This window comes from Cervus elaphus, chromosome 31, assembly GCF_910594005.1.
Source record: "Cervus elaphus chromosome 31, mCerEla1.1, whole genome shotgun sequence".
Classification (NCBI taxonomy): domain Eukaryota; kingdom Metazoa; phylum Chordata; class Mammalia; order Artiodactyla; family Cervidae; genus Cervus; species Cervus elaphus.
This window is the reverse complement of record NC_057845.1, coordinates 25,961,303-25,984,756: the sequence shown is the minus strand read 5'-3', so window position 1 is coordinate 25,984,756 and position 23,454 is coordinate 25,961,303. Positions and strand designations below refer to the sequence as shown.

Here is a 23,454-nt window from a genome sequence, read left to right as displayed (position 1 = left end):
GACCCAGAAAGATTCCACCTGCTGTGGAGCACCTATATCCATGCACCACAACCTCTGATTCTGTGTGTCACCAATTACTGAAGCCTGCAAGCCCTAGGGCCACATACTGCAACAATTGAGCCCATGTGCTAAACTTTTAAGACCTATTTGCCTATAGCCTGTACTCTGCAACAGCTGAGGCCACCACAGTGAAAAACCCAATTACCACAACCAGAGCAGCCCCCATCACCACAACTAGAGAAAGCTCATGCTGCGGCAAAGATCAAATACAACCAAAAATATAAATAGATAAATAAAATTTTAAAAATCCTTCTGTTAGCAATTGATTAAAAATGGCTAGCTAATAATAACAAGTAGTAAATACTAAAAGGACATGAACTGAACTATTCCTGATAAGAAAACCACTAGTCTATACTTTGTCCCATGGGTATTTCGGTGGTTCAGGACCGACATTTTGATAGCAATTCACTCAAGTGTAAATATTTTCAGTTGACCTAGTCATATAACAATAATAATGTCCTCATTTTGACCTTTGATAATAACACAAAATGCTCAACAGTCAGTACTCACAGGAAAAGGTGATTAAATCAATATCAAGGAATAAAATTATTCTTTTCAAATTTTTATTGGAGTACAGCTGTTTTTAAATGTTTTATCAGAAGCTGCGCGGAGTTCGGAGCCCCTGGCCGCCCTGGCCCTTGTGGCCAGGGAGCGCCTCACGAGGTAAGGCGTTCGCCCGGCCGGCTCCTGGAGTGCTCCTGCCTTCTCGCGCCCGACCTGGCTCCCAATTCAGCCTCGTCACACCCGCTCCTCAGAGCCGATGGCACAGTCCGGGCCCGGGTCGGCGACGAGGAGTCGCGCGAAAAGCAGCGCCTGGGGTTTGCTTTTTTATTTGCGTGTGTGTATCATTCACATATGTCTACTAGTAATAGGCAGCATGACAAAATGAGTCCATGGAAACGGTTGCTAGACTGACTTAACAGCAGCCTACGGAAGTTTTCAGACGCTTAGGTAACAATGGAGCTACTGAACCAATGCAGCGCCCCTTCCGGTTTCTTCATCTCTCGCCTAGCTCAGCTTTCCCAGGGTTGCCTTTGACCCCGGAAGTCAGGCTTTCCGGGTTCCTCCCTCCCTAAGATGGCAGCAGCCGAAGACGAGTTACTGTTACCGCGGCTCCCTGAGCTGTTCGAAACCAGCAAGCAGCTTTTGGACGAACTGGAAATCGCAACTGAGCCCACCGGCTCCCGAATAATCCAAGATAAGGTGTTCAAGGGACTGGATCTCCTGAAGAAGGCTGCTGAAATGTTGTCGCAGCTCGACTTGTTCAGCCAAAATGAAGATTTGGAGGAGATCGCGTCCACCGACCTGAAGTACCTGATGGTGCCAGCATTTCAAGGAGCGTTCGCCATGAAACAAGTCAATCCCAGCAAGCGTCTAGATCATTTGCAGTGGGCTCGAGAACACTTTTTAAACTACTTAACTCAGTGCCAGCACTATCATGTGGCAGAGTTTGAGCTGCCCAAAACCAAGACCAACTCAGCTGAAAATAACACTGCTAATTCCTCCATGGCCTATCCTAGCATCGTTGCTATGGCATCTCAGAGACAGGCTAAAATAGAGAGATACAAGCAGAAGAAGGAGGTGGAGCATAGGTTGTCTGCACTGAAATCTGCTCTGGAAAGTGGTCAAGCAAATGATGAGCATGTTCGTGAATATTACCTCCTTCACCTTCGAAGGTGGATTGGTATCACCTTAGAAGAGATTGAGAGCATTGACCAGGAGATAAAGATCTTGAGAGAAAAAGACTCCACAAAAGAGGCATCAACTTCTCAGTCATCTCGTCAGGACAGGCCTCCAATGAAACCATTTGTTCTCACTCGGAACATGGCCCAAGCCAAAGTATTTGGAACTGGTTATCCAAGTCTGGCATCTATGACAGTGAATGACTGGTATGAACAGCATCGGAAATTTGGAGCATTACCAGATCAGGGAATAGCCAAGACAACGTCAGGTAAGGGAAGATCATCATAACTACAAGATCAACTAGTAATGGGCATCTGTGTAAGCAGAAAGAGTTGGCCATCTGAAAGACCTGAAAACGGGAGAATTCCAAAACAGCAAACAGTATTCACTAAAAAGTGTGGCATTCTGATAGGTGTAAGGTGCTGTTTCATTGCATTTGAGGTGGTTTTGATTCGCATTTCCCTCGTGATTAGTGATGTTGAGCATCTTTTCATGTACCTGTTGGTCATCTATGTGTCTTCTTTGGAAAATGTCTATTTAGATCTTCTGCCCATTTTGTAATTAGATTGTTTGTATTGAGTTGTCTGAGTTCTTAATATATTTTGGATATTAACCCCTTATCAGACATATCATTTGCCAGTATCTTCTCCCATTCAGTAGTTTTTTGTCTTACTGATGGTTCCCTTTGCTGTGCAAAAGCTTTTTAGTTTCATATGGTCCCATTTGTTTATTTTTGCTTTTGTTGTCCTTGCCTGAGGAGACTGATCAAAAAAGAAAATATTGCTAAGACTGACTTCAAAGAACATACCACCTATGTTTTCTTCTAGATGTTTTATGGTTTTAGATCTTATATTTAAGTCTTTAATTCATTTTGACTTTATTTTTGTAGACGATGTGAAAAAATGGTCTAGTTTTATTTTACATATAGCTATCATGTTTTCCCAACACCACTTAGCCATAAAAAAGAATGAAATCTTGCAATTTGTGACAATATGGATGGATCTGTAGGGTATTATGCTAAGTGAAATAAGTCAGAGAAAGATGAATACTGTATGTTTTCACTTATATGTGGAATCTAAAATATATATATAAAAAAAAATGAGCCCCCCAAACTCAGAAACAGACTCATAGATACAGAGAACAAACTAGTGGTTGCCAGAAGGGAGAAGAATGGGAGGATGGGTGCAATAGGTGAAGGGGATTAAAAGATATTTACCAGTTATAAAATAAATAAGTCACAAGGATGTAACTTATGGTACAAAGAATACAGTCAATAATATTATAATACCTTTGTATGATGCATAACCTGTACAAATATAGAATCACTGTGTTGTACATCTGAAAGAAATATTGTAAGTCACCTATACTTCAATTTAAAAATTTTAATGAAAAAAAATAAATAAAATGTTTTATCAATCTCTGCTATACAGCAAAGTGAATCAACAATACAAATACACATATCCCCTCTTATATTTCCTTCCCATAGAGGTTATCACAGAGCATTGAGTAGAGTTCCTTGTGAATATACGGTTGCTTATCATTATTTATCTACCTTATACATAGGAATATATATGTGAGTGGGTGTGTGCACACGTGTGTGTGTGTGAATCTCAGTCTCTCAACCCATCCCACTCCTCTTTTCCCCCTTGGTAGCCACGTGTTTGAACAAAGTTATTTTTAACATTAAAGTATAACTTAAGTGTCCCAAGAAAGAAGCCCTTACTAACCCAGAGAAGAAATTAATTACAAGTATATTTTTGTTTTTATAAACTTTCATAATTAAGACTAATAAAATGTGATATTATTCCTAAAAGTCTCTATTTTTGCTGCTTCTCCTTAAATATTGCCATTACAGGGTATTAAACACTCCCCTAAGGAGTTCCAGCCTGGAATGTTAGGTCCAAAATCAAGGCAAATTGGAAATGGTCAAACAGGAGATGAAAAGGGTGAATGTCAAGATTCTACAAATCAGTGCACTAAAATGGACTGGAATGGGTGAATTTAATTCAGATGGCCATTATATCTACTACTGTGGGAAAGAATCCCTTAGAAGAAATGGAGTAACCATTATAGTCAACAAAAGAGTCCAAAATACAGTACATGGATGCAATCTCAAAAACGACAGAATGATCTCTGTTTATTTCCAAGGAAAACCATTCACTACCACAGTAATCCAAATCTATGCCCCAACCAGTAATGCTGAAGAAGCTGAAGTTGAACGGTTCTGTGAAGACCTACAAGACCTCCTAGAGCTAACACCCCAAAAAGATGTCCTTTTCATTATAGGGGACTGGAATGCAGAAGTAAGAAGTCAAGAAACACCTGGAGTAACAGGAAAATTTGGCCTTGGAGTACAGAATGAAGCAGGGCAAAGGCTAATAGAATTTTGCCAAGAGAACACACTGGTCATAGCAAACACCCTCTTCCAACAGCACAAGAGAAGACTATACATTGACATCACCAGACGGTCAACACCGAAATCAGATTGATTACATTCTTTGCAGCCAAAGATGGAGAAGCTCTATACAGTCAGCAAAAACAAGACTGGGAGCTGACTGTGGCTCAGATCATAAACTCTTAACTGGCAAATTCAGACTGAAATTGAAGAAAGTAGGGAAGACCACTAGACCATTCATGTATGACTTAAATCAACTCCCTTGTGATTACACAGTGGAAGTGACAAATAGATTCAAGGGATTATATCTGATAGACAGAGTGCCTGAAAAGCTATGAACGGAGGTTCATGACATTGTACAGGAGGCAGGGATCAAGACCATCCCCAAGAAAAAGATATGCAAAAAGGCAAAACGGTTGTCTGAGGAGGCCTTACAAAGAGCAATGAAAAGAAGAGAAGTGAAAGGAAAAGGAAAAAAGGAAAGATGTACCCATTTGAATGCAGATTTCCAAAGAATAACAAGGAAGATAAGAGAGCCTTCCTCAGTGATCAGTGCAAAGAAATAGAGGGAAACAATGGAATGGGAAAGACTAGAGATCTTTTCAAGAAAACTACAGATACCAAGGAAATTTTCATGCAACAATGAGCACAATAAGGGACAGAAATTGTATGGACCTAACAGAAACAGAAGATATAAAGAAGTGGCAAGAATACACAGAAGAACTATACAAAAAAGAGCTTCATGACTCAGATAATCATGATGGTGTGATCACTCACCTAGAGCCAGACATCCTGGAATGTGAAGTCAAGTGGGCCTTAGGAAACATCACTACAAACAACGCTAGTGGAGGTGATGGAATTCCACTTGAGCTATTTCAAATCCTAAAAGATGATGCTGTGAACATGCTGAACTCAATATGCCAGCAAATTTGGAACACTCAGGAGTGGCCCCAGGACTGGAAAAGATCAGTTTTCATTCCAATCACAAAGAAAGGCAATGCCGAAGTATGCTCAAACTACCGCACAATTGCACTCATCTCACATGTTAACAAATAATGCTCAAAATTCTCCAAGCCAGGCTTCAACAGTACATGAACCATGAACTTCCAAGATGTTCAAGCTGGTTTTAGAAAAGGCAGAGAAACCAGAGATCAAATTGCCAACATCCACTGGATCATCAATAAAGCAAAAGAGTTCCAGAAAACCATCTATTTCTGCTTTATTGACTATGCCAAAGCTTTTGACTGTGTGGATCACAATAAACTGTGGAAAATTCTTAAAGAGGTGGGAATATCAGATCACCTGACCTCCTAAGAAATCTGTTTGCAGGTCAAGAGGCAATACTTAGAACTGGACATGGAACAACAGACTGGTTCCAAATCCGGAAAGGAGTACTTCAAGTCTGTAAATTGTCACCCTGCTTATTTAACTTATATGCAGAGTGCATCATGAGAAATGCTGGACTTGATGAAGCACAAGCTGGAATCAAGATTGCCATGAGAAATATCAATAAACTCAAATATGCAGATAATACCACACTTTTAGAAGAAAGAGTAGAACTAAAGAGCCTCTTGATGCAAGTGAAAGAGGAGAGTGAAAATGTTGGCTTAAAACTCAACATTCAGAAAACTAAGATCATGACATCTGGTACCATTATTTCATGCCAAATAAATGGAGAAACAGTGAAAGACTTTATTTTGGGGGGCTCCAAAATCACTGCAGATGGTGACTGCAGCCATGAAATTAAAAGATGCTTGCTCCTTGGAAGAAAAGTTATGACCAATCTATACAGCATATTAAAAAGCAGAGATGTTACTTTGCCAACAAAGGTCTGTCTAGTCAGAGCTTTGGTTTTTCCATTAGTCATGTATGGATGTGAGAGTTGGACTGTGAAGAAAGCTGAGCACCGAAGAATTGATGCTTTTGAACTGTGGTGTTGGAGAAGACTCTTGAGAGTCCCTTGGACTGCAACCAGTCCATCCTAAAGGAGATCAGTCCTGGGTATTCATTAGAAGGACTGATGGTGAAGCTGAAACTCTTTGGCCACCTGATGCGAAGAACTGACTCATTTGAAAAGACTCTGATGCTGGTAAAGATTGAAAGCGGGAGAAGAATCAAACGACAGAGGATCAGATGGTTGGAAGGCACTACCGCCTCAATGGACATGAGTTTGCATAAACTCCAGGAATTGGTGGTGGACAGGGAGGCCTGGCGTGTTGCAGTCCATGGGGTCACAAAGAGTTGGACACGACTGAGCGACTGAACTGAACTGAACTAAGGAGTCCAAACTTTTGATATGAACACACATATTGAAGGCAGTAGGATGAGGGGCAGACTCCTTTCTTCAAATATCAAGACAAGGAAAATCTGCTTTAGTACCCCCAGAGAAGTTAGAGGAAGTTACTAGAGAGCACAAGGTGCTGAATGGCCAGGAAGGATAATTTGGAAATAGGTTTTCTAACTTTATAGTAGAGTCTTTATTTAAAAAAAAAAAAAAGAAAAGAAAAAGAAGAAGAGTCCTTATTTTAAGCTGTGAAGAGGGCGGTCCTAAGATGGTGCAAGCATAGAATGGGGAGACCACTTTCTCCCCCACAAATTCATTTGAAAGAACATTTCAGTGCTGAGCAAATTCCACAAAACAACTTCTGAATGCTGGCAGAGGACATCAGGTGCCCAGAAAGGCAGCCCATTGTCTTCAAAAGGTGGTAAGACAAAATATAAAAGATAAAAAGAGAGACAAAAGAGGTAGGGATGTAGATCCATCCCGGGAAGGGAGTCTTAAAAAAGAGAAGTTTTCAAACACCAGGAAACACTCTCTCTGATGGGTCTGTGGTGAGCCTTGGAATCTCAGAGGGCAAAATAACCAGGAGGAAAAATAAAATAAATAAATAAATAATTAAAACCCACAGATTATGTGCCTAACAGCAACTCCTAGCGGAGCAGCAGCCCAGAAGCTCGCATCCTCCACTAGCAAGCGGGGTCTGGGCAGGGAAGCTCAGGCTGCCTTGCTTAGGGTAAGGACCAGTCCTGAATGCCCCGAGGGTAATCTGAGGGAACTAACGTGAGACAGCAATCAATCCCGACTGTGGAATAGCTATCCCGCAAAAAGCCCTAACCTAAGACACTACCAGGCAAGCTCACAGCACAAAGGACTGAGCAAGCTGTCCGGCTGCAGACCGGACCATCCCCTGCCAGAGACAGGCAGGCGAGGGCAGCCAGAGCCACCAGGGGGCAACTGCGGCCCCAGAGAGGCATTATCTACCAAACTGCAAGCAGACTTTGTTGCTAACCAAGATTTCTTGGGATTCTGGATGGTCGATATCTGCAGGGAGGGTCACAGCCAGAGACCAGCTCCCCAGAAGAGACACACGGAACACCTGAGAAGGCGCGCCCGTTGTGTACCCAGAAAACCAAGCGGCTGGGACAGGGGAGGCAAAAAGCCACAGCCTTCAACTGGGGGCGACCACGCCCGCCAAGCACCTGGTCACCTGAGCCGCTCGGATCTGGGACGGGCTCAAAACGCAGGTCCAACCAAGTCTGCGCCTTTGTGGAGTACCCAAGAACCTGAACCTGAGTGGCTTAGACCTGGGGAGTGCATGAAACCCAGGGACCACATCATAGTTCATGGCAGAGCAACCTAGAGCCTGAGCAGTGTAGACTGGGAAAGCACACATGCCGTGAGCGGGAGCAAACCCAGTGCAGCTGAAACACTGTGAGCATGCCCCACACATGCCAGTGAGGTTTATTTGCAGTGTTCCTCCCTCCCCACAGCACAACTGAACAAGAGAGTCTAACCTAACTGCCAGGCATGCTCACAGAACAAAGGACTGAGCAGAGCTAGCCAGCTGCACCACCACCCCCCTTGTGTCAGGGCAGAAATTAGACACTGAAGAGACCAGCAAACAGAAGAAGCTAAAATAGATGGAACCACTTTGAAAGCGACAGGTGCAATAGATTAAAACCCTGTAGTTAGTACCAACTACATAGGAAGGGGCCTATAGACCTTGAGAAGTATAAGTTGGATCAAGGAACTATCTGAAAATGAACTGAACCCCCACTGTCTGTAACAACTCCAGAGTAATTCCTAGATATATTTTTACTATTATCATTTTTTAAATGTTTGTAAATTTTTAAAATATTTTTAAGTCCTCTATTACTCCTTTAAATTTCATTTTTATGACATACTATTACCTTGCAAAAAAAAAAATCTTATTTTTAAACAAACTTCATATATATATGTTGTAATTTTTGTGACTTTTTTTAATATTATATTTTTGAGAATCTAACCTCTACTCTAGATTTTTAATCTTTGCTTTTTGGTATTTGTTATCAATTGTACCTTTAAGAACCCAATCTTCAGTACCCATTTTTACTTGGGAGCAAGATCACTGGCTTGATTGCTCTCTCCCCCTTTTGACTCTCCTTTTTCTCCACAAGGTCACCTCTATATCCCCTCTCCCCCTTTTCTTCTCTACCCAACTCAATGAATCTCTTTGTGTGTTCTGGGCTATGGAGAACACTTAGGGAACTGATTACTGGCTGGATCTCTCTCTCTTCTTTTGATTCCCCCTTTTATCCTCCTGACCACCATTGTCTCCTTCCTCCCTCTTCTCTTCTCTGTGTAACCCGTGAACATCTCTGAGGGATCCAGACTGGAGAGCACATAGGGAAGTGATTACTGGCTAGCTTGCTCTCTCCCCTTTTGATTCCCCCTCTTCTCCTCCTGGGCACCTCTATCTCCCTCCTCCCTCTTCTCTTCTCCATGTAACTCTGTGTACCTCTCTGGGTGTCCCTCACTGTGGAGAAACTTTTCATCATTAAACTAGATGTTTTATCATCAGTGCAGTGTAGATGAAGGAGTCTTGAGGCTACTGTAAGAATAAGACTAAAAACCAGAGGCAGGAGGCTTAAGTCCAAATCCTGAGAACACCAGAGAACTCCTGAATCCAAGGAACATTAATCAATAGGAGCTCATCAAATGCCTCCATACCTACACTGAAACCAAGCACCACCCAAGGGCCAACAAGTTCCAGAGCAAGACATACCATGCAAATTCTCCAGCAACACAGGAACATAGCCCTGAGCTTCAATACACAGGCTTCCCAAAGTCACACCAAGCCCACTGACATCTCAAAACTCATTACTGGACACTTCATAGCACTCCAAAGAGAAGAAATCCAGCTCCACCCACCAGAACACCGACACAAGCTTCCCTAACCAGGAAACCTTGACAAGCCACCTGTCCAACCCCACCCACAGCGAGGAACCTCCACAATAAATAGGAACCACAAACTGCCAGAATAAGGAAAGACCACCCCAAACACAGCAATATAAACAAGATGAAAAGGCAGAAAAATACCCAACAGGTAAAAGAAAAGGATAAATTCCCATCAAGCCAAACAAAAGAGGAAGAAATAGGGAATCTACCTGATAAAGAATTCTGAATAATGATAGTGAAAATTATCCGAAATCTTGAAAACAAAATGGAGTTACAGATAAACAGCCTGGAGACAAGGATCAAAAGGATGCAAGAAAGGTTTAACAAGGACCTAGAAGAAATAAAAAAGAGTCAATGTATAATGAATAATGCAATAAATGAGATCAAAAACACTCTGGAGGAAACCAACAGTAGAATAACAGAGGCAAGATAGAATATAGAATGGTAGAAATAAATGAAACAGAGAGGAAAAAAGAAAAAAAGAACTAAAAGAAATGAGGACAATCTCAGGTACCTCTGGGACAATGTTAAATGCCCCAACATTCGAATCATAGGAGTCCCAGAAGAAGAAGATAAAAAGAAAGACCATGAGAAAGTATTTGAGGTGATAATAGTTGAAAACTTCCCTAAAATGGGGAAGGAAATAATCACCCAAGTCCAAGAAACCCAGAGAGTCCCAAACAGGATAAACCCAAGGCAAAACACCCAAGACACATATTAATCAAATTAATAAAGATCAAACACAAAGAACAAATATTAAAAGCAGCAAGGGAAAAACAACAAATAACACACAAGGGGATTCCCATAAGGATAACAGCTGATCTTTCAATAGAAACTCTTCAGGCCAGAAGGGAATGGCAGGACATTCTTAAAGTGATGAAAGAAAATAACCTACAGCCCAGATTACTATACCCAGCAAGGATCTCATTTCAAATATGAAGGAGAAATCAAAAGCTTTACAGACAAGCAAATGCTGAGAGAATTCAGCACCACCAAACCAGCTCTCCAACAAGTGCTAATGGATCTTCTCTAGACAGGAAACACAGAAAGGGTGTATAAACTCAAACACAAAACAATAAAGTAAATGGCAACGGGGTCATACTTATCGATAATTACCTTAAATGTAAATGGGTTGAGTGCCCCAACCAAAAGACAAAGACTGGCTTAATGGATACAAAAACAAGACCCCTATATGTGTTGTCTACGCGAGACCCACCTCAAACAAGGGACACATACAGATTGAAAGTGAAGGGCTGGAGAAAGATATTCCATGCAAATAGAGACCAAAAGAGAGCAGGAGTCACAATACTCATATCAGATAAAATAGACTTTAAAACAAAGGCTGTGAAAAGAGACAAAGATGGACATTACATAATGACAAAGGATCAATCCAAGAAGAAGATATAACAATTATAAATATATATGCACCCAACATAGGAGCACCACAATATGTAAGACAAATGCTAACAAGTATGAGAGGGGAAATTAACAATAACACAATAATAGTGGGAGACTTTAACACCCCACTCACACCTATGGACAGATCGACTAAACAGAAAATTAACAAGGAAACACAAACTTTAAATGATACAATAGACCAGTTAGACCTAATTGATATCTATAGGACATTTCACCCCAAAACAATGAATTTCACCTTTTTCTCAAGTGCACATGGAACCTTCTCCAGGATAGATCACATCCTGGGCCATAAATCTAGCTTTGGTAAATTCAAAATAATTGAAATCATTCCAAGCATCTTTTCTGACTACAATGCAGTAAGATTAGATGTCAATTACAGGAGAAAAACTATTGAAAATTCCATCATATGGATGCTGAACAACACGCTGCTGAACAACCAACAAACCACATAATAAATCAAAAAAAATTAAAATATGCATAGAAATGAATGAAAACGAAAACACAACAACCCAAAACCTATGGGACACTGTAAAAGCAATGCTAAGGGGAAGGTTCATAGCAATACAGGCTTATCTCAAGAAACAAGAAAAAAGTCAAATAAATAACCTAAATCTACACCTAAAGCAACTAGAAAAAGAAGAAATGAAGAACCCCAGGGTTAGTAGAAGGAAAGAAATCTTTAAAATTAGGGCAGAAATAAATGCAAAAGAAACAAAAGAGACCATAGGAAAAATCAACAGCCAAAAGCTGGTTCTTTGAGAAGATAACAAAATTGACAAACCATTAGCCAGAATCATCAAGAAACAAAGGGAGAAAAATCAAATCAATAAAATTAGAAATGAAAATGGAGAGATCACAACAGACAATAAATACAAGAAATACAAGGATCATAAGAGGCTATTATCAGCAACTATATGCCAATAAAATGGACAACTTGGAAGAAATGGAAAAATTCTTAGAAAAGTACAACTTTCCAAAACTTAGCCAGGAAGAAATAGAAAATCTAGGCAGACACATCACAAGCGTGGAAATTGAAACTTTAATCAGAAATCTTCCAGCAAACAAAAGCCCAAGACCAGACAGCTTCACAGCTAATTTCTACCAAAAATTTAGAGAAGAGCTAACACCTATCCTACTCAAACTCTTCCAGAAAATTGCAGAGGAAGGTAAACTTCCAAACTCCTTCTATGAGGCTACCATCACCCTAATACCAAAACCAGACAAAGATGCCACAAAAAAAGGAAACTACAGGCCAATATCACTGATGAACATAGGTGCACAAATCCTTGACAAAATTCTAGCAAACAGAATCCAACAACATATTAAAAAGATCATACATCATGACCTAGTGGGCTTTATCCCAGGGATGCAAGGATTCTTCAATATCTGCAACTCAATCAATGTAATACACCACATTAACAAATTGAAAAATAAAAACCATATGATTTTCTCAATAGATGCAGAGAAAGCCTGTGACAAAATTCAACATCCATTTATGATATAAAAAAAAAAACCCTCCAGAAAGCAGGAATAGAAGAAACATACCTCAACATAGTAAAAGCTATATATGACAAACCCACAGCAAACATTATCCTCAATGGTGAAAAATTGAAAGCATTTCCCCTGAAATCAGGAACAAGACAAGGCTGACCACTCTCACCACTACTATTCAACATAGTTTTGGAAGTTTTGGCCACAGCAATCAGAGAAGAAAAAGAAATAAAAGGAATCAAGATTGGAAAAGAAGAAGTAAAACTCTCACTGTTTGCAGATGACATGATCCTCTACATAGAAAACCCTAAAGATTCCACCAGAAAATTGCTAGAACTAATCAATGAATATAGTAAAGTTGCAGGGTATAAAATCAACACACAGAAATCCCTTGCATTCCTATACACTAACAATGAGAAAATAGAAAGAGAAATTAAGAAAACAATTCCATTCACCATTGCAATGAAAAGAATAAAATACTTAGGAATATATCTACCTAAAGAAACAAAACACCTATATATAGAAAACTATAAAACACTGGTGAAAGAAATCAAAGATGACACAAATAGATGGAGAAATATACCGTGTTCATGGATTGGAAGAATCAATATGGTGAAAATGAGTATACTACGCAAAGCAATCTATAGAATCAATGCAATCCCTTTCAAGCTACCAATGGTATTTTTCACAGAACTAGAACAAATAATTTCACAATTTGTATGGAAATACAAAAAAACCTCAAATAGCCAAAGCAATCTTGAGAAAGAAAAATGAAACTGGAGGAATCAACCTGCCAGACTTCAGTCTCTACTACAACACCAGTCATCAAGACAGTATGGTACTGTCGCAAAGACAGAAATATAGATCAATGGAACAAAATAGAGAGCCCAGAGATAAATCCATGAACCTATGGACACTTTTTATCTTTGAAAAAGGAGGCAAGAATATACAATGGAGAAAAGACAACCTCTTTAACAAGTGGTGCTGGGAAAACTGGTCAATCACTTGTAAAAGAATGAAACTAGAACACTTTTTAACACCATACATAAAAATAAACTCAAAATGGATTAAAGATCTAAATATAAGACCAGAAACTATAAAACTCCTTGAGGAAAACATAGGTAAAACACTCCCCGACATAAACCACTGAAGGATCCTCTATGACCCACCTCCCAGAATATTGGAAATAAAAGCAAAAATAAACAAATGGGACCTAATGAAACTTAAAAGCTTCTGCACAACAAAGGAAACTATAAGCAAGGTGAAAAGACAGCCTTCAGAATGGGAGAAAATAATAGCAAATGAAGCAACTGACAAAGAATTAATCTCAAAAATATACAAACAACTCCTGCAGCTCAATTCCAGAAAAATAAATGACCCAATCAAAAAGTGGGCCAAAGAACTAAACAGACATTTCTCCAAAGAAGACATACAGATGGCTAACAAACACATGAAAAGATGCTCAACATCACTCATTATCAGGGAAATGCAAATCAAAACCACAATGAGGTACCATTACACGCCAGTCAGGATGGCTGCTATCCAAAAGTCTACAAGCAATAAATGCTGGAGAGGGTGTGGAGAAAAGGGAACCCTCTTACACTGTTGGTGGGAATGCAAACTAGTACAGCCACTATGGAGAACAATGTGGAGATTTCCTAAAAAACTGGAAATAGCACTGCCATATGACCCAGCAATCCCACTGCTGGGCATACACACCAAGGAAACCAGAATTGAAAGAGACACGTGTACCCCAATGTTCATCGCAACACTGTTTGTAATAGCCAGGACATGGAAGCAACCTAGATGCCCATCAGCATACGAATGGATAAGAAAGCTGTGGTATATATACACAATGGAATATTGCTAAGCCATTAAAAAGAATACATTTGAATCAGTTCTAATGAGGTGGGTGAAACTGGAGTCTATTATACAGAGTGAGGTAAACCAGAAAGGAAAACACCGATACAGTATACTAACGCATATATATGGAATTCAGAAAGATGGTAACAATAACCCTGTATGTGAGACAGCAAAAGAGACACAGATGTATAGAACAGTCTTTTGGACTTTGTGGGAGAGGGCGAGGGTGGGATGATTTGGGAGAATGGCATTGAAACATGTATATTATCATATGTGAAATGAATCGCCAGTCCAGGTTTGATGCATGATACAGGGTGCTCAGGGCTGGTGCACTGGGATGACCTAGAGGGATGGGGACCACGTGTGCACCTATGGCAGATTCATGTCAACATATGGCAAAACCAATACAGTATTGTAAAGTAATTAGCCTCCAAATAAAATAAATATATTTAAAATAAATTTTAAAAATAAAATAAAATAATAAATAAGCTATGAAGACCCCAGTTCCTTTACACAAGCTTTTGAAAAACAATTATCAAGCATACACTAATAATTACCATATGAAAATATTTTTTTCCCAAGGGGATCTAGGTATTCTACTGATAATTTAAGTGTATGTTGATAAAATTATCAAAATTTAGGTTCAAAACTTTAAAGATTATGTATGAATTTATGTAATAGTTATGCCATAGAAAACAGCATATTTCATATATTTATCATCAATTTGTTTTTATCTTTTAGACTATGTAAATGAGATGTAGGATAATCCCATCAACATGAGAATATTGATGTGAGATGATTCAGGATCAAGTTAGCTGTGTTGTTTTGTTTGTTTGCTTGCTTTTTTTCTCATTAGAATAGCTTGAGACTGATTGTGTCAATAAAGGACTCTAAGTTTGCTTTTATAGACATAGACTTTTGTCATTATATCTTAGAAAGTTTCTTTTAATAGTTTCTTAAAAGTTGTACCAGAAAGTATTCTTAATAATTTGTATAAAAGTACTGCATGGGAACATTATAATGTAGAATCAGATGACAGGTACTCAGTAATAATTTATAAAATTAGAGATTTTGTTCTGCCTGAACCTGAGTTCATATCGTTTGCCCTTTACATCTAGCTCAGGGCACAAACACAGGAATGAACAACAGCAGCAAAAACCCAGGAGTCTTCATGTTCTCATTTCCCCCAATATCTGATCATAGTGTAGGTTGACAGATAGGTGAGAACACAAAGGTACTTATACAGGTTAATTGGTGATTAAGTAAAACTATCAGAGTGTTTCTTAGTGAATTTCTGTCATTTTCAAAGTATTTTAGGCTGGATGGAACCTTGCCAAGCCTTCAAGCTTATGAAAAAATGATTCATGGTTATTAAGAGCAAATGCCCTAGAGAGATTAATCTGTGCTATCCCAACAAGCTGACCTTTTCCCAAAGACATAGCAATTTAATTATCTACTTTGAAAAGCACAATTATAGTAAAATTCAAAACCTGATTTATAGACAGATTTTACATCCTCATCTATAATGCATGTAAATAAGAGCTTTGGAGTTTCCTTTTTCTAGGTCTGTTATGTGTGTGTTTTGTAGCTAATAAGTGTTAAATAGTTCCTGCTTTAAAAACCACAGACAAGTTCTTTGATTAAATGTCTGCTATTAGTAAAAAGAATATTTCAAATTATGGATGTTTTACAGTCTGTGTTCTAAATTTCACATAACATTTGCACTGTTTTAAATAAACAGGTGTTTCTGTAATCTGTGGACCTAGGAAACTTGACCTCGGTAGAATTTCCATTTAAGCACAGCCTGATGAAAATGATGCCATCTTTTATTTTCTACTTAATGACTCTATATTATATCTTACAGAGCATAATGCAGAAATTCATCATAAGATGAACTTAAAATATGGACTTGAAGTAACAGAAATTATGCTCTTAGTCAGTTAATCAGTTTCAAATTTTTACAAAAGATCCATCTACCTACCATCATCATCATCATCAGTGTTAACCCCGCAGTCATGTCCACCTCTGTGACCCCATGCACTGTAGCCCACCAGGCTCCTCTGTCCATGGAATTTCCCTGGCAAGAATCCCAACCAACCAGGGAAGGCAGATATTTGAAAGCCCAAACACTGCCCCCACAACATACACACACCCCAAAGGACAAGTCTGAGATACCAGTGCTTTTCTGTTTCTCTGAAGGTGTCTTGCTTACACCACAATACTGACTACTACTTGCTAGCCATGTGCAGCAGCAATGTCAACAGGATGCTTGGGGAATCCTCTTTTGCTCCTATAAGGGAGTATCCTTATTGTCCAATGAAGATATGAGTAATTATTTTGTATAAATGTAGCTATTTATGTTCAAATATAAATGTAAATTTTAAGACTCTTTGCTTTAATGAAAGCTACTGGAGAAATACAAAGGTGGTAACATAGATTTTTAAAAGTTAGAGATTGTCAGTGTTAAAGAGCAAACGAGCCAAGAAACTGACTCAACTAAGTCCAGATGGCACAGGTGCTCTCAAGACCCAAAGAGATATTGCAGGGAGAAAGAAAGAACAGAAAGAAATCAATTAAAAAGAAATAGCTGTTTGCATATTATAGAGTCCAGTGGCACACAGTAAGTCTGAAACTACACTTTATAACTAAAAACTGAACCAACTTAATAGAGTATAGCCAACAGTTCCTTTACCACAGGTTAACACTGAAGACCATCAGAGTTCCTCCTTCTATAGTCACCCAAAATTTTATATAAAATTTTCCCCATTTTATAGAATCAACAGGGAATTCCAGGAGGAAAGTAGAATCTAAGCATCGATTTTCTTTCAGATATGTATCATAGGATTCATCTAGTAATGTTGCCTGAGGGAGTTGTTGCAGTTTCAGAAAGTTTTATGATCTAGTGATCATAAGTGGGTAAGTGAGATCATAGTGGATAAGTGAGAACCTTATCCACAGGTGTAAATGTCCCATACACATTTGAGTATTAAGTTTGAGTATTAAAGGGAAAGATTAAAATGTAGTTAAAATAGATTGTAAAGATAAAACATAAAATCAATTTACTTTGGCCTTTAAAAAAAAACTTATTTATGAAGTATTTTAAATATACATTAAATAGCCATAAAGGTAGTAATTTTATATATTTTAAAGCATACTTTAAAAGATAGCATAAGATCTCAAAGATTCTGATTTATTTAGAGATGTGAAAGCAAGAATATACAATGTCCATACTCATTTTTTAAATATAACTAAAAAAATTTTAGGAGGAAGTATTATATCCTAGTTCATAGCATACATTTACAGAAAAAGAAAATGAGAAATGAAGCATCAAACCATATTAAGCATATATCTAGAAGGTGTTCTGGAAGGTGGTGGGCTATGAGAGGGACTGAAAAATGGAGAAAAGGAAATGACCCATGAAAAATGAAAGAGAATTTTCGAGATAAAGAAGTTTTCACCAAAAGAACTGACCAAAGTCAAGTAGAGTAAACTTTTAATTACCCAATACTAGACACATCATTGTGAAACTGTAGAATACTAATGTTAAAGAGAGGGTCTGAAAATCTTCTAGAGCACAAAAACAATTTACCTTCAAAAGAAGAAAAAAAATAGAATATAAGAAACTGACTAGCAACAGTGGACTCTAGAAGTCAGTAGAACAGTGCTGTCAAAGAGGGAAATGATTTTAAACCTAGGATTCTACACCTTTGTCAGTCCTTCACAATTCATGAGGGGAAATTTTAGAAATTAAGAAGTCAGAAAGTTTATATCCTTTGAATATTTTTTAATTGTTAAAGACTATTATCTGGAGAAATGCAAAAGAAATACCAAAGTAAGAAAGCATAGTATATAACAATAGTATGGATCTAATCCTTGAAAAGAAAACTTAAAATGACAGCTCAGCAGCAAATATAGAATTAGATTCGGCTTAGGATGAAATGCTACAAATTATAACCAAAGACTCAGAGAAGTAGGTCTTCAGATAATAAACTTCATTTAATAAACTTTGTGATTAACATGGATTATCTTAGCAACATGATGAAATCATAATATATTTTTGTCAACAAAAAGGAAAAAATTTTACAAACTCTGGAAAACGATTGCCATAAAGTCTTATTCTAAATATGAAGTAAATTAAATTGGTGTTAAAATTGTGTATAACCAACTTTCTGAGCTATGCTTTTTTTTTTTAATAAATAGGACAGAAATTTCAAGGCACTAATAAACAGAAATCCATAAAATATACCATAATTTTGTCATAAAGCATGATGATATAAAGCATAAAGCATCATAAAGCAATGATATAAAGTCAGAATAAGCCAGTTTATGCCACTGAAATGAACTCTTAGATCTCATGACTTTTAACAAAATGAAAACTTATTTCTTGGCTTATCAGTTTTAATCAAGTTACCACCCGTGTGCTTTCCTGCAAAGATTGACCATGCTCCTTCCATTGTGTGGTTCTCAAGTCTCATAATGCTTGATTTCCAGATGACTAAAAGGGGAAATAGACTGGGCAGGATATTTTAGGGGCCTGCAGGTGACACCCATCTATCCACATGCCACTCAATCCCAAGGCTCACAAAAGTGGAGGAGGACTTGGATAAAAATGAACATGATAGTTTCAGCCACAAATGCCAAACATTATGATATTATCTGTGTTGTTTGATGCCTTGTCACCTAAAGAGAAAATACCAAATGGTGCAGTTCACTTGGTCTCAAAGGGACACCAAGGAGCTTGTATTCAACTTGTCACAGAGCTTTCTACAATCAACAGGGAACTCTCTTAGATTGGAGAGATTATTCCAATTTTGGTTAATCCCTAGAGCATATATTATGAGCCATGATGATACCCAACTGCATCTCTATGACTTCATTTGAGATTGTGCCGATCCCTTTCTATTCTTTAGTAGAAAATTAAAACACAAGATTAATATTTGGATAGAACAAGATATTATACATAAATTCCACATACATTTTATCTTCTTGCCCCTCATTACAAAATGTATATTTCTTCTGGAAGGGGAGTAAACAGATCTTACTGGGACATGTTAAAAATAGATATGATTTTCAAAAAAAAAAGATATGACTTTCACTTCCAATCCAATTTACCTCCTGTAAGAAAGAAAAATATTATTAATTATAATTAATGCTTTGTAACTTGAATCTCCTAAATCAGGCATTCTTTCAAGCAACTATAAAGATAAATATATCTGACCTTGAAATTTGTAACATTCTCCTTTAAATGGTGCATAGGATAGCAGAATTTTCTCTTCAGGTCCAATCCTTTGCTAAGTTGCAGTGTATGTTATGTAAATAGACACCAAATTGAAATCAGTTTATTGAATTTCATTTTTTAGACTACAGGCAGAATACAGAGAAATTAATCACAGTAATAGATTATAAATACTTTAACTTTGACAGAGTACAGGTAAAAAGAGGGAAGTTAAGATATTTATCCAAATGTAGAAGTGGAGAGCAAACTGTTTAAAATCAATGGAACCCTATCTAGAGGTTAGAACTAGAACAGAAGATAGTAAATATGAGAATTAAATTGTAATAATGTACATGGACAGTTGGTAGCAAGAGATAAGTAATAGTGATGAATTCCTCGTTTTTATTGGTGGGAAAACAATAGATAGTATGTAAATTTAATAAAGGAAAACTTTAGACATAAACATTATTCTGCTTTTGGTTAACTAAAAATATTAAATAGCTATGGTTAAATCTGACTACATCTAGGAGAGGGGAATGAAGATGAGGCAACATTTTATTTTTGCTTACTATTCTCTTTAATGCTTAATTTTTTAACCATGTGAATGTCTTACTTTACATGTACTACTTTTATAGAAAAAAGTAACAACTTTATGATTGTGACAATTTTGATAAAGTATGTTGCTCTGTTCTAGACACACTGTTTTGATATGGATCCAAACCTGACTGTGAAAGGACAGCATTTCAGATTCATATGTAGTATTAAAGGCAATTTGTCCACTATATAAACAGGGGAATCATTTCCACAAAAGTATTTGTCAACACTGATTTATTGACTCTGCTAACAGGATGCTCACTCTATTTTTAACGAAGGTATTCCATCTCAGTAAGCTTGAATCATTAGTACTTTCTTCCCAGTTATGTATCAAAATCTACTGCATTTCAACCTTGCCCATTTGTTCTTAAGTTAATTACTGAAAAAATACTAATATTTGAATTAGAGGAGATTAAAATATTAGAAATTCAATTTATAGAAATATTCTTATCTCAAAAGTGGCAATAAAATGCATTTATACAATTATATCAGTTTGTTAACAATTCACCAAATCCCATTTAACCTCTATAAATGAGCACCAAGGGATGCATCAGGTTTGTCATCTGGTAGAATCACTCTCCCCTTCTTAACAATAATAGGCCTTATTATTAAAGTATACTATGATCCGTGAAGAAGTGCCAATAGCTTATTTCAATTCAATAGAAAATTACCTCTGTTACACTTTAAGGACAAACAAAATTAAGAAAGGACTTATATAAATCTCAACATTGTTGATAATGCATGATTGTTGGGAGAGATTTATGCTACTGGATACCTATTTTATAAGGTATCAATCTTGAATTTTCTCTGATATCACAAATTCATAATCTTTCTTATTTCCTTGTAAGTGAAAATTTTTTGTTGTTGCCTTCTATTTGGCTGCTTTTATCCCAATGATGTCTTCCCCAGTTGTTCAGCTGGTAAAGAACTTGCTTGCCAATGCAGGAGATGCAAGAAATGCAGGTTGGATCCCTGGGTCAGAAAGATCCCCTGGAGAAGGAAATGGCAACCTGCTCCAGTATTCTTGCCTAGAAAATTCCATGGACAGAGGAGCGTGGTGGACTACAGTCCATGGGTTCATGAAGAGCCGGATATAACTAAGTAAACACACACACACATCCCAATGACAAGAGACCATGCCTGGGACATTTTCATCCTAATAATACTTACAGAATAAAGTAAATTATTGTAATATATTCATTATAATATACTTGCAAACAGAAGTCTAAACTTAGAATAAGTTATAAAATGGTGGCTCAACAAAACTCTTTTGTATTCAAACATTTTAAATTCCAGGTTTCTCGGACAGTAAAGAATCTGTCTGCAATGCAGGAGACCTGGGTTTGACCCCCGGGTTGGGAAGATTGGGAAGATCCCCTAGAAGAGAGTATGGCAACCCACTCCAGTATTCTTGCCTGGGAATCCCCATGAACAGAGGAGTCAGGCAGGCTACAGTCCACAGGGTCGCGAAGAGTCAGACATGACTGAGTGACTAAGCACAGCACAAGTTGAAAGAGCATAAATTAATTCAAATGTTTATGAGACACCCTCTTAACTCAAAATTAGGAAAAAAATGTTCCATGTTCAGTTCAGTTCAGTTCAGTCGCTCAGTCGTGTTCGACTCTTTGTGACCCCATGAATCGCAGCACGCCAGGCCTCCCTGTCCATCACCAACTCCTGGAGTTTACTCAAACTCATGACATCGAGTTGGTGATGCCATCCAACCATCTCATCCTCTGTCGTCCCCTTCTCCTCTTGCCCCCGATCCCTCCCAGCATCAGGGCTTTTTCCAATGAGTCAAATCTTCGCATGAGGTGGCCAAAGTACTGGAGTTTCAGCTTCAGCATCAGTCCTTCCAAAGAACACCCAGGACTGATCTCCTTTAGGATGGACTGATTGGATCTCCTTGCAGTCCAAGGGACTCTCAAGAGTCTTCTCCAACACCATAGTTCAAAAACATTAATTTTTCATGTTATGTGTGTTTAAATCTGAGACTAGGTACCATGTGGCCTAGTCTGCGTCCCAAACTTAACCTCCCCCACAAATTTTCCTTAAAATAATCAACATGTTCTTTTAGACAAGAAAGAACATATATAATACAGATAATTTTCTTTTCCAAAAATAAGCAAAGAGCATTCTGAAAAGATGGTAGCTGTGGAGAGGTCATTTTTTGAACCTCTCTTGCATCCCTGTAAAAATAAGCAGATAGATGACATCTACCACCAAACTAGATGTAAGTTGTCCTCACTAATGAAAAGCATGAGAACACACAATGCAAAGATTCCAATCTAGGAGTCTCATTTCAAAGCCCAGGCTCTCACTAAGTACATACACTAAGTATATGTGAAGCTACCATCCAGTGTTTCCATCTTCCTGGACTTGCTTGGCTGCTGTTGTGTAAAGATGACTTTTGAGTAGAAAACAGGATCACTCCCTCTGCAGTGTATTCTAGGCACAAAGAAATGAAGCTTTTTTAACAGCAACTTTCCCTGAGGAGGGTCATTTGTTTGTTCATTTATGCTGTTCTCCCCCTTTTTCAATTATGAGCCCTGGAATCTGCTCTGTGATCCCCCAGGTGGGATCACTGAGGCCGACACCACTAGCTAATATCACAAGAATTTATTCTCAAACTACAACTACATGGTGATGAGAAAAGAATTGGTGGGAAATGACTGAATCCAACCCAGAGTGTGGATTCTATATTTTTTGTTACACAAAAAAATTGAACATAATTATATACAAAGCACAAAAATGATGTGCTGTGAAAATCTGGTTTAAAACTGGTGATATTTTATTAGAGAAATGATGGCAAACATGAACCAATGTGGATAAAAGAATCTGCATCCAAATTTTCCTTCTTCTGGGAACTGTATAGCCTTCTTTGTCACCTCAAACCTTCCAAGCATTGATCGGCAATTCTTTGTTTTCAATCCTCTCATTACTAGTCCTTAGTCTGCATTTTAGAACCTTAAATCTCACTAATTATGTCCTTCTTTTGGGTGTGCAAAAATATTGTTGTCTGTCTGTCTTGTTAGTGCAGGAATGGCTTTCTCCTTTTCAAAATCTATGCCTTCTTTGTGCACAGGTGTCCTGACAACAATCTGCCTCCTCTTGGCTGCTAGGAATAATGGTGTTTTATTCTGATGTCTTTGGCAGAAAGAGCCACTTACACTTTGGGGCCTAACCTGAACATAGAATCTCTCCTGAGATATTTTCTGTGTTACACCATTAAACATCCTCCTAGCAACTGTGCTTTAGGAACATTATTTTCCAATTTACCCACTCGTAAAGTCATTAAGGCAAATGAAAACATCGACATGAGTTTTCAGTACACGGGTTTCTTCTCACCAGGCATGAATCTGGATATTTGAGTGCCCTCAGGGGTTCGGGCAGTGCATGGGATATTCAAACTTGGAGTGAGTAGCATGAAATGGGAGAGCCAAATGTCATGCAACACGCCAAATGGTGCCAGATTGGAAGCAGGTAGACAATCAGATTTCAAATCACCAACCCAAA

At 38.0% G+C, this 23,454-nt stretch overlaps 1 protein-coding gene across 1 annotated transcript; it reads left to right on the top strand.

Moving 5' to 3' along the window:
* The first annotated feature begins 890 nt into the window (after positions 1 to 890).
* On the top strand, positions 891 to 23,309 carry LOC122687304 (immunoglobulin-binding protein 1-like). Its single transcript, XM_043892658.1, has 3 exons — positions 891 to 2,011; positions 13,064 to 13,069; positions 23,095 to 23,309. The coding sequence occupies exons 1-3, from the start codon at positions 1,138 to 1,140 to the stop codon at positions 23,307 to 23,309; spliced, it is 1,095 nt and encodes a 364-aa protein (XP_043748593.1). The 5' UTR covers positions 891 to 1,137.
* The last annotated feature ends 145 nt before the right edge of the window (positions 23,310 to 23,454 follow it).

What these genes read in the sequence shown, in the direction of transcription:
- LOC122687304 (XM_043892658.1), top strand. Translation starts at nt 1,138, where the DNA reads ATGGCAGCAGCCGAAGACGAGTTACTGTTACCGCGGCTCCCTGAGCTG.